At 37.6% G+C, this 12,478-nt stretch overlaps 1 protein-coding gene across 1 annotated transcript; it reads right to left on the bottom strand.

The window, feature by feature from the left end:
* Positions 1-1,634: 1,634 nt before the first annotated feature.
* On the bottom strand, positions 1,635-6,764 carry LOC135618184 (histone deacetylase 1-like). The gene is made up of 4 exons (XM_065119044.1): positions 6,196-6,764; positions 4,893-5,333; positions 4,196-4,426; positions 1,635-1,882 (listed from the first exon to the last, which is right to left on the bottom strand). The coding sequence occupies exons 1-4, from the start codon at positions 6,730-6,732 to the stop codon at positions 1,820-1,822; spliced, it is 1,272 nt and encodes a 423-aa protein (XP_064975116.1). The 5' UTR covers positions 6,733-6,764; the 3' UTR covers positions 1,635-1,819.
* Positions 6,765-12,478: the final 5,714 nt, after the last annotated feature.

The raw sequence follows: 12,478 nt of genomic DNA, 5'->3' as shown, positions 1-12,478 counted from the left end.
TTGAAGGTTAGTGAAAATAAGTTTATTATATTAATTTTATATATTAATGATATTTGCTTACTAGTAGTAATATTGATTTATTATACGAAACTAAGATTTTCTGATTAAAAATTTTAAAATGATTGATATGAATGAGTTAGTTTATATTATTAACATTGATATATTTAAGATAGAACTCAATAGTTATTAAGATTATCTCACAAAGGATATGTTGACCGAGTCTTAGAGAGATTCAATATATAGTTTTTTCGACTAATGATATATCTATTATTAGACATACAAAATTCAATTAAGATTAATATCCTAAAAATGACTTAAAAAAGAATCAAATGAAGAATATTTATTATACATGCTTAAAACTATACGAGATTAGATATCAATTTTATAATTGGAATATTGGGTAGATCTAGTTCAACCTTCAACCTACGAATGAAACATTAAAAAGTTACAAAGAAAGTGATTAGATATTTATAGGGGATGAAAAATTGTATGCTCATATATAGAAGATCAGGTCAACTTAAAGTGATGAGATATTCATATGTTGATTTTTTTATGGATTGTCTCAATACTAAGAAGTCCATTTTATGATTTATATTTATGTTAGTTGGAGGAGTAATTTCTTAATAAAATATAAAGCAATCGTTTATTATATCATTTACGATGGAAGAGGGAAGGAATGGGTAGGGATTGGAGAGGGATCCACGAGGACGGACGAGTAGCCGATCGCACCAAAACAGACCCTCATTGTTGTGGCCGCACTTGATGGCGATGCCGGGTGTGGTCGCGGGATTGCGCGCCGTAGCATATGAGAGTCTCACCTTCACCGAGAACGACGACGGCTCCCGCAGGGCCGCCGCCCCGTTCGCGTACACCGCCACGATTCCGTTGCCGGTGTTCGACATTATTCTCCCTCTCGGTATTTCCTCGTCGTCACGATCTAATCGATCTCTTTGGGACGGTGCGGGAGAGATCTTATCATGTCAACACCCGGCCATCACGCCTACACAACGACGACTACCAATTCCGCATATCGAATAGGGAGGAAGGAAGCGTAAGGGAACGCGTGGCGCGACCAACAAAGCGGAGCAGTAGCTGCTTCGGTCGAGACGGGAAACACGTGGTGGTGTCATAAAGCGATTTGTCGTGTCAACGATATTAAACTATAACGGTATTTATTAGATGACATTAATATTCCCACGTCGAAAAGCAGACTGCCACGTGTATGTGTGACTCGACGATTACCTTGAGAGAGGATGGTGTTCCCTGGCTCGGTATGGGCAGGAAATCCATACTTACACGTAGCTGCGATTTCTTGGCATGCATGCATTGCAACATCCCAGAAAAAGGCCACGTGCCAACAACGTGCGAGACCATGAAGAGTAAACACACACAGATTTGACGTCCTAAAGATTCAATTATTTTCGACACTAACAAAAGACATACACGAAATAGGATATCAATTGATTCCAAATCAGCAACCCTATCACAGGAGGTTTTGACTTTTAAGAGACTCCAAACAAGAGAAAACAGGTCAGCTAAACAGATGGTTCATTGAGAAAGTCAATCTGTACACAGGAATGTTACAAATGAACATCCGTTAGCTGAACACTGTCAAAGTCACTTGAAGCGCTAAAAGAAGATTGGCATCACCTAATCCGCTTGAAGAAGATAGTCTAATTCAATCTAAGTTACTGCACAGAGCATATTCACAATTTAGGCTACAACACTTGGATTGTGGATGTCATTTGGAGGTCTCCTATGACTGAAAATGAGCATATCTCTGCATGGACTATCATCAGAAACATGTGCACCATGATGTTCAAAGCAATTTGGCTGTGTCAGAATTAAGATCTTCATTTGTCTCCTCCTGATTCTCATCTTCCTGGATATGAGGACAACATAGAGTTTGTTAGACACCGAAACTGATATTTTAAATGGTATATAAATGAAACAACTGTATATAAAGTTGTACAAATACACAAGATTAGCACATCAAATGGAAGCGCCGAGATAAGCTTTAGCTTAATATAGATGTTGGCGTAGCTTTTTGTTGCTCCACCTGCTCTGTTGTTTGTATCATCTTATTCGGGCTAGCTTTTGTAATTTATTTATGAACAAATATGCAAACAATGTTTCTTTGTACATCTTATGCATTGATGAACATGTCCTATATGTTGTCATTTGAACTGCCATATGCATGCAACCGACAAGTTTCAGGCAAGTTACTGATATAAAAATCTCACCCATCAGAAGATGGATCATGTAACATCAAACCATATAATTTCCATCACGAACCAACTCCTAGATTCCGAAATGTTATACTGAATTTGCCAACATGGTGCACCTGCTATAAGATCCTGATTGCACCCTTAACAGGTACTTTATTGATGCTGGGTGTTGTGTTAATCTTTGGGTCACTTCGACATATGGCTACCCTTTCGCTACTAGCTGATATCTTCATGTCTACCAGATGATGTGTATGAGATCGGTTCGATTGTTCAACACTGCATCACCCAAATATTAGTGAAATAGGTAACTGCAGTGGCACTTGTGTCCGATCTTATACAAAATCACACTGTGGTGTGAATCTCCTAATGACAATGGCTTATTCCATGATTCTCGGACATGGGCGCCTATTCAACATCCATATTCATTTGAACTTTGTCACCATTATTGAGCAATACAACATGGTCGGCATGGTTTGTATTTAGCCATTCTCACTCTAGTGCTACTCTAGTAATGATTGCTCAGCGATCCGTGGGTCTAACCAAACAAGGCTTTACTTCCCAGAATAATGACACAGCACCATATTGCAGCATGCATGCTATGCCACGGCTGTGTAGTCACTTAGAGCAGTTACAACATATTTGATGATGGTATCCGCAAATATGGGGTGTGCAGACCAGCAAGAGCAGCATGACTAACACATGGAATAGCTGTTCCATGCCAACTAGCAAGGATGACTTATCAGATCTTTACATCGAATACCATGTGAAAACCTCTGTAAATTTCTGTAAATCTCATCGAAAATTAACTCATAATGAATATTGCATCACAACCCTACTACCGCCTGCACGTTACACCAAAACTTGGTTAGCTTTATAGTCTCATTGCCAAAATCATTAAATACACAAAGTCTTGTGTGCTTAATTGGCTTATTTAGAAGTCTGAATTATCACCTATTATGCTCCCTCTGACACTGTTCATAGTTCAAAACCTCAAGTTGAATTACTTGTCCAGACCAAGCAAGTTTCATGTTTCAAACTTCAAAGGTTTCAGTTTACTGTAAAAGAATTTCAGCCATAAAATGACAATTAAAACTATAGAAAGACCAACAAAGAAGAATATAGGGTCCAAGAATACATTTGAGAAAAAATAACATATATGTCTTGTTGTTTAGAGACTCCAGAAGTATAGTTCAGCCATATCTTATCAAACAATAAAAATAGTTCTATTACAAAGAATAAAAAGGTGAAATAGCTCCTTTTTTCAAAGACTATTGATCCTAATTTGTTAAAACTCTTTTAACATAAATTTATCTATGTCTCTATGATACAAGCTGTATGATAGCAACAATTAATAAAAAAACCTTCCCATTATAACTTAACTAATTCCAAATTTCCAACATAGTGAAAATGCCTATTGAACAAGAATCAGCATGCATGATGATATGCATATCTATATAAATCAGACTTGGTGAACATTCTGTCAGGACCTAGCTCTTGTTTGTCTAAAGACCAAATCCGATAATTGAATTTGCAAGTTTCGATGAAACATCATTTCTTAACACTTTGGTGATTTGATTTGTGTATGCTGGACCATCAAAGGAAGCCAGTAGAGTACAAAGTTGCCAAGAAAAATAGAAAACCAAGGCTCTGTTATTGACATATTATCATAACCACAGATCTGACTATTGGACTAAGCAAGTTCTGGCACGATACTACTATGTATGACAGATCAGCAAACCGAAAAAAGGGTTTCACTATATTTTGGTAAACATTTTATTTTGTTACATTTATCATATGCCCAAAACTAAGAGAAATGAGATATTGCTATACATAAAGCCTAAGAAAAAAGCAACCACATTATCAAAAAATTCAGCATCCGACAGCATGATAGAAATAAAAATTTTAGTATTTTCAAGCCAAATCAGATTACAAGTTGACAGCAAAGGAAGACAAAAGAGTGCAAGTACCTCATCAATCTCCGTATCAGTTGGCCATTCCTGGAATTGCACACTCGGAGCATGTTGGAGCTTCGAAAGATTATCTAGTATCTTGGCTTTTATATCGTCCAATGACTTGCGTGAATTCTTATTTTCCATATTACTTGTTGCGACATGGATGTTATAGTCTGGGCCATAGTACCCGAGATATTCATGATCAGGCATCTTGTCATTCACTTCAACATGAAGGGCGACTGCAGTCTGCACCAAAAGTTTGAAAAACCAAAAGCAGTTAGAATTGAGTAAGAAAAACAAAACAAAGTATGAAGACAGTATATCCTTGTAGAAAGTTTGTAATATTCATATTTACAGTGGCAAAATGGTTATGAATGTCAGGTGACCAGATATTCTTAGTTAACTTGCAAGATGTGAAAGTTATCAAAAAATCATGAACGGTAGTAATATTTTAAAAAAAAAAGAAACAAAATCTTTGTCAAATGTTAAGTAAAATGTGAATCTAATACTAGAGTTAACTGAAACAAGAACACTGATAAGTTAATATGTCATGATTAGAGAAATAAAACATAAGTTAATCGTTTTAGATTCTAACAATAAAACAATCCACTACATGGACCCATGGGACATAAAAAATACCATACTACTAGAAAATGGTGTAATTGACGAACTTGCACAAACAATTGGTTTGATAGAAAAAAGCATTTCATACCTCGTAGCACCAACAGCGAGCAACATTACGTAATGTATAGCCACCTCCACCAAGCAGCATCAGTGGCACATTAAAAGATCGAAGGTATCTTACGCACTCTGCATGGCCTTTGACAGAAAGATTGAAACAACCCAACCTGTCTCCAGATAAGGAGTCGGCACCACATTGAAGCACCACAGCATCAGGGTTGAAAACTTCCATAACTTTTGCTATGATAGGTTTGAATAGATAATGGTAGCTCTCATCATCGATTCCATCATTTAAAGGGACATTTACAGCATAATATTTCCCTTTCCCATAGCCATTGTCGAGTAAATGTCCTGTCCCAGGAAAATATTCTCCAAACTTGTGGAATGAGACTGTCATTACTCTATCAGTTGTGAAGAAAGCCTCCTCGACACCATCTCCATGGTGGATGTCAATGTCCACGTAGAGAACACGCTGCAAGCAGATAAGAAATGAACATATCAACAAAAGGGAGTGGAAAACAGAGGAAGATAAATACAAGGTACACTATAATAGGACATGTTAAGAGTAAACTTTTGAAGCATGAGAAAATGTAGCGTGTCTGTCCAAGTCAACACTCGAGCCATCAGTACTGAATCATATCAATCCAAGAAACTGATTATGTTAAAACAAATTCTATATTGGCAAGTAATGCGGTGCTTTAGACTACTATTTTCCTTTTGCGAAGCCAATTATGGATGGGCCTTAAAAGAGCACAAGAATTTCTCAGTTCACGAGTATATGATTTGGTCAAAATGTTGCAAGTCAACTCTGGGCAAAAAAAAAAAACCCTAAAGAGTAATGAAATAAATAGATACATCTCCTCAAATCATGAAAACCCTAATCTTGAAGGAATCGCCTAAAACCAATAAGGGATCTAGGGAACTTGGTAATGCCAATGCTGCATCTAGATGCAGAGAACAAAACAGAGGGATCGCTCCCAAAAATTTGTTGGATTTCTAATTGGTATATAAGGAAGAAAAATCACCATCAATCTATTCTGTAATCAAAGAAAGAAATGATCTTTAAATGACAAGAGATTGTGAAAGTAACTAAAATAAATAAATAACAGCATGCATAAATAAAAGCCAAGAACAGTAATTCCCTTCGAGCTATTGTTCTTAGTAGATAGATTTCAAAGAGGAGCGTGTCCTCCGCTCCACCCCTTCTTCCGGTCATAGTTTCATGACAATGTTTGAGAAAGGTGCGATCGAACTTAGGTCAGGAGCAAACCCGATACACATAAGGAACAATGGAAGGAGGAGGAGAGCAATGAGGGGACGAGAAGGGGGCTCACGTCGTGATTCTCGAGAAGCTTGAGGATGGCGAGGACGATATCGTTGACGTAGCAGAAGCCGGAGGCCTCGGAGCGCTTGGCGTGGTGGAGGCCGCCGGACCAGTTGATGACGATGTCGGCGTTGCTGCGGTTGAGCTCCTTGGCGGCGTCGACGGAGGCGCCGGTGTAGGTCTGGCAGAACTCGAAGAGCCGGTAGAAGACGGGGCAGTCGTCGGTGATGTTGAAGCGGCGGGCGACGCAGGGGTTGGTCAGGGTCTCGGGATTGGCGGATTGGAGGAAGGCGACGTATTCGTCGGTGTGGAAGGCGCAGAGGTCGCGATCGCGGGCGAGCTGGGGATGGATGACCTTCATGCGGTCGAGGAGGCCGTACTTCTCGAGGAGAGCGTGGGTCATCCGGATCCGGTGGGGCTTCATCGGGTGTCCAAGACCGTAGTAGTAGTTCCCCACATCCGGGTCGTAGAAGTAGCTAACCCTCCGTTTCACCGCGTCCGCTCCCGACGTCGACGGCAACGAGTTTCCGCCGCCTGCGCCCTCCATGCTGTCGCCCACCTGCTTCGTTGCTCGACGACGCCAATAGTGTAGAGAGAGACAGAGAGACACCCACAGACGTCTATTTATTCATGAACGGAGGAGCCCTTTCATTGTTCTCATATAATATTATTATATTATTGTAGTTACCATATAACCTAAACCGACTCGAATTTGACTCCGAATTCAACTCGGTAAGACCCAAACCCAAAGACTTTTTGCCGAATTGACTCACCAAAGCCGATTTCATCGCATAGCAACGCGTTTCATCAACTGAAACGACCGGGACACGTGTCGCCGCCGCGAGCCCAGTTGCACCACCTGGGGAACGATTTAGGTTACGATCACCTTGTGGGATTTGCTCCCAGCCGAAAAACAGGAAGGAAGTTTAGTTTTGGAAAGATGACGTGCACATCCAAAGACTAAACCGCTATCGTTTGCTTAAATATTTTAGATCAGTGATTTATACTTCAAATAAATTAATGTGTATGCCATCTCATGGAATTCTCATTAGGCTAAATCTTGCCTACACTAAAATGGGATCAATGTTATGATGTTTGATACAAGTAATAGAAACATATTTGTAACAAATTCATATTATAAGTACATATGATAAGTAATCCACCTTCTAAAAAGGATGATCATATTATAAGTACATAGTATTGCAAATCTAAAACTTTCAATATTATGATAAGTTTCATTTTTATCATATAGATTAGAAAATCATTCCAAAGTTTATATTAACTTGAAATATCGAGAAAATATCTCGAAAGTAAAAAAAAAAAAAAAGAATTTAAAGATCAATAAATAAAAAAAAATCAACTAAAAAGTTAATATAAGATTAATTGATTCAGTAATTTGGTAATACCTACTTACATCCATCATAAAAAATAAAAATTTTCACTATGTGAAATCAATTATAAACATTTTTAACTCGATTCAAGTATAAATCTCTCTATACATTTTATCATATATTTTTTTAAAAAAAAATTCACCCTCTCTACATATAATAAACTCAGAAATACTCAAAAGAGTCTCTTATTTTCTCACATCTTACATCCCCATCAAAACCTAAAGATTTATGAGCTGTTTTGGGTTTCTTTTCTTTGTAAGGAATTCTTTTTCTGCTAATTTTTTTATTTTTTTCATATCTTACTTTTTCATTAGGACACAGAAGATTCATGAATATTTTATTTATTTATTTCATAAGACACTCTTTCCATACTTATATTATTTATTATGTAAAGATATTATAATACTTATCGAGTAAACACTTATGTGTGAAATTAAATTTAAAAATATGAAAATACTTAACAACGTGAGGTAGGTTATACTTGGTCACATGAGCTATATTAATTGAGTTTTACTTGACCACATGAGTTAGACCGTATCCGACCATATAAATTGAGTTAGTCTGACCACATGTGTATAAACCATATTTGACCATATATGCTAATATAGCCAAACAACTTAACTCATATCAAACCTAAATCCTTTTATTCAATTAGATTTTAATATTTTCAAAGTAATTAAAAATATTGTATAAATAATAATTAACCTCAAATTTAATTTTTTTCATGAATTAACTAATTTAGATTCATAATTTCAAATTTAAAACTAATTGAATCATAAAAATTCATACATAATTCTTTGAAACATAAACATGTCTAATAAAATAAGTATAAACTACTATTAAATTAATTAATCATTCAAACATCATAATTTAATAATTATTATTTATTAATAATATAATTTTAAAATTAAAAATATTATTATGTAATATACAAATCATAATAATTTTATATCAAAGATTTTAGGAACCCCTTTATATAAGAGAAGATAATCTCTCCTAAGAGAAGATAATCTCTCCTAAGTAATAATTTAATTTTTAATTTTTAATTTTTAACTTTTAATTTACTTTCACATATAAAAATAAAATTACAATACTTATTACTTATAATTTAAATTTGAACTATTTATTTTCTAAAATTACATCACTAAATAGGAAATAAATTAATTAATAATTTAATCAATTGATAAAATTTTTTAACTGTTTTACATGATTAAAAAATAATCTCAATTATTTCCTTAATCACACTATAAAAGTTAATAATTTGATTTTTTTTCAAGAGAGAAAAAATCATTTGCCATTGGCGTGTACAGTGAGAAATCATAGAAGAAAAAATTTGATGAGATATCATCATAGCAACGCACTGCTCTTTTCGCATGTTTGAAGTTAGACTAATTTTTTGCTGGAGAAAAGAACGTAGGCGTAGTGCTTCAATCATTGAGATTTCTTTGTTTCTTCCTTCTGCAGGAGAACACGTCTTCTTCTGTGTCAACTCATGCAACAAAGATGGGCACCAAAGAACACGCATGCAATGATGGGGATATAAACAGGAATAACCTTTGTATAGGAACAAATACTAGAAGACCAAAATACGCAGCGGAATAAAATGGAAACACAATCAAACAGAACACCAAGATATACGTGGAAAACCCCTTCAATGTGAAGGGTAAAAACCACGGGGCAAACTAGAGATAATCCACTATGAGAATAATGAATATACAAATCTCAATCTCTTGCCCAAAACCCAAGCAACAACCACAAGAGAATAACTGGGATACAAGGATCACGTTACTGCCCACAATATCTAAAACCTCCCAAGTAATCACAGCAAGAGCCTACTGTAGATTTGATCTAACCTGAGATGAGAACACTGCTAGATGATTGTGAACAGTCTCTCTGCGTTGTCCTTGTCTTCTTCCCTTTCTTTCTCTTCCTCTTCTGCCTTGTTCTCCTTCTTCTCTTTGGAATCTCGTCGCTACAAAGATCTGCCTCGTTGCTGCCTTTTTATAGCTTTAATCTGCCTCTAAAACGCAGCCACCACACCCCCCTAATCTTAATTAGGGTTAGGTTAAGAGGGGGTGTGAGCTGTGGGCTGATAAAGCCCACATGGGCTGAATATGGGCCATCAGCCCAACAACCTCCCCCTTCAGCCCATAAGGGAGGCTGTCCCATGACTCCTCAATGTGAAGCCATACCGACCAACTGTCGGCATATCTCCTGTCTTTCTTTTGTTAAGGTCTTCGTCAACATGTCTGCTCCGTTGTCATCTGTATGAATTTTCTGAAGCTGCAACTGCTTCTCTTCAAATACATTTCGAATCCAGTGGTATCTGACATCTATATGCTTTGACTTGGAATGAAACATTGGGTTCTTACACAAATGGATGGCACTCTGGCTGTCACAATGCACCACATAATTTTCTTGTTTCAGCCCCAATTCTTGTAAGAATTCTTTCATCCATAACATTTCTTTGCATACCTCTGTAGCAGCAATATATTCTGCTTCTGTGGTGGAGAGAGCAATACACCTTTGTAACCTGGATTGCCATGACATAGCTCCCCCTGCAAAAGTAAGTACATAACCTGAAGTAGACTTCCTCGTATCTATATCTCTTGCCATATCTGCATCTATGTAACCTGTTAACGCAGGTGGTCCACCTCCAAAGCTTAAACAAACCTTAGAGCTCCCTCTGAGATATCTAAAAATCCACTTCACTGCTGCCCAGTGCTCTTTGCCTGGATTTGCAAGAAATGTGCTAGTAACACCCACTGCATATGCGATGTCCGGCCTCGTACATACCATTGCATACATTAAACTTCCAACTGCTGAAGCATAAGGAACCTTTTGCATTTTCTCCTTCTCCTCATCACTTGACGGACTCTGTTCTGAGCACAACTTGAAGTGACCTGCAAGAGGAGAACCAACTGGCTTAGCATTGCTCATACTAAATCTTTCCAATGCCTTCTCGATGTATTTCTCCTGTGACAACCAAATCTTCTTGTTTTTCCTGTCACGAGAAATCTGCATGCCTAGTATTTGCTTTGCTGGCCCCATGTCCTTCATTGCAAAAGACTCACTCAGTTCCTTCTTCAACCTGTCAATTTTAGACATATCTTTTCCAAGAATAAGTATGTCATCAACATAAAGTAAGAGAATAATAAAATTCTCACCAAACCATTTGATGTACACACAATGATCTGAAGCCGTTCTTTTGTATCCATTTTCTGTCATAAATGAATCAAACTTTCTGTACCACTGTCTTGGAGCTTGCTTTAGCCCATACAAACTCTTCTTCAACTTGCAGACAAAATTATCTTTACCTTTGACTTTGAAGCCTTCTGGTTGCTCCATATAAATTTCCTCCTCCAAATCACCATGAAGGAAAGCTGTCTTCACATCTAACTGCTCAACCTCCAAGTCCTGGCTAGCAGCAATACCAAGAGCAACACGAATAGAAGACATTTTAACAACAGGAGAAAATATCTCTTCAAAGTCAATACCTTTCTTTTGACCAAAGCCTTTCACAACCAATCTAGCTTTGTACTTTGGTTGAGAACAATATTCTTGAGTCTTCAACCTAAAAACCCACTTGTTCTTCAAGGCCTTCATTCCATTTGGTAGCAGCACCAAATCATAAGTGTGGTTCTTCTGAAGAGCATCCATCTCTTCCTGCATAGCAACTAACCACTTCTCTTTCTGCTCACTCTCAACTGCTTCCTGGTAACTCTCTGGTTCACCTGCATCAGTAAGCATCACATACTCATCTGTAGAGTATCTTCTGGAAGGTTGACGTTGTCTAGAAGATCTTCTCAATTGAGGTTCTGCGGGAACTTGCTCTCCTACTTCTTCTTGCTCAACATGTCCTGCAGGTAAATCAATATCAGGTTCTACACTATTTTCCTGCACATCTCCCCCATCACCCTGATATACTGGAGGAATAACTGGGTCACAATCTGCTAATCCTTCTACAGAAGTCTTGGCTGGTGCCTTCTTCTTCAAATCCTCAAAGGTTTGATCCTCAAAGAAGACCACATCTCTACTCCTGAACACCTTCTGCTTTTCTGGATCCCAAAGCCTGTAACCAAACTGATCATGTGAGTAACCAAGAAAAATACATTCTTTAGACTTACCATCTAGCTTGGACCTCTCATTATCTGGAACATGTGCAAATGCACGACAACCAAACACTCTCAAATGCCTGTAGGAAACATCTTTCCCTGACCATACATGCTCTGCAACATCACCATCTAGGGCTGTACATGGTGATAAGTTGATCACATCAACTGCAGTCCTCAAAGCCTCATCCCAAAACCTTTTGGGTAGCTTGGCCTGTGAAAGCATACATCTGATCTTTTCCATGATGGTGCGGTTCATCCTCTCTGCAATTGCATTATGCTGAGGTGTACCAGGAACTGTCATCTCATGTTGGATCTCATGCGACCTGCAATAGTCATTAAACAATCCCATATACTCACCACCATTATCTGATCTTATGCATTTCAATTTCCTTTCTGTCTCCCTTTCAACCCTGGCATGAAACTCTTTGAAGACATTAATAACCTGATCTTTGGTCTTCAAAGCATAAGCCCAAACTTTCCTGGAAAAATCATCTATAAAAGTGACAAAATAAAGTGCACCACTTATACCAAGAACATCAACAGATCCACCAGGAGTTTTTGTCCTCAAAGGACCACATACATCTGTATAAACACGGTCTAAGGCATGCATTTTTCTAGACAAAGCAGCACTAGCAAATGAAACTCTATGTTGTTTACCAGCCAAACAATCAATACAAGGGTTCAGATGTATACCTCTGAGATCTGGTAATACCTCTCTCTTGGAAAGAGCTTGCAGCCCCTTCTCGCTCATGTGTCCCAATCGCCTATGCCACAATTCCATACTGAA

The sequence above is a fragment of the Musa acuminata genome, chromosome BXJ2-8 (genome assembly GCF_036884655.1).
Source record: "Musa acuminata AAA Group cultivar baxijiao chromosome BXJ2-8, Cavendish_Baxijiao_AAA, whole genome shotgun sequence".
NCBI classification, from domain to species: domain Eukaryota; kingdom Viridiplantae; phylum Streptophyta; class Magnoliopsida; order Zingiberales; family Musaceae; genus Musa; species Musa acuminata.
Note: the sequence above shows the minus strand (reverse complement) of the source record. Positions and strands in the feature narration are given on the sequence as shown.

What these genes read in the sequence shown, in the direction of transcription:
- LOC135618184 (XM_065119044.1), bottom strand. Translation starts at nt 6,732, where the DNA reads ATGGAGGGCGCAGGCGGCGGAAACTCGTTGCCGTCGACGTCGGGAGCG. An exon ending in AGCTTCTCGAGAATCACGAC is followed by an intron (nt 5,334 to 6,195) that starts GTGAGCCCCCTT and finishes ATCTGCTTGCAG; the next exon opens with CGTGTTCTCTACGTGGACAT. An exon ending in CTCGCTGTTGGTGCTACGAG is followed by an intron (nt 4,427 to 4,892) that starts GTATGAAATGCT and finishes CTTTTGGTGCAG; the next exon opens with ACTGCAGTCGCCCTTCATGT.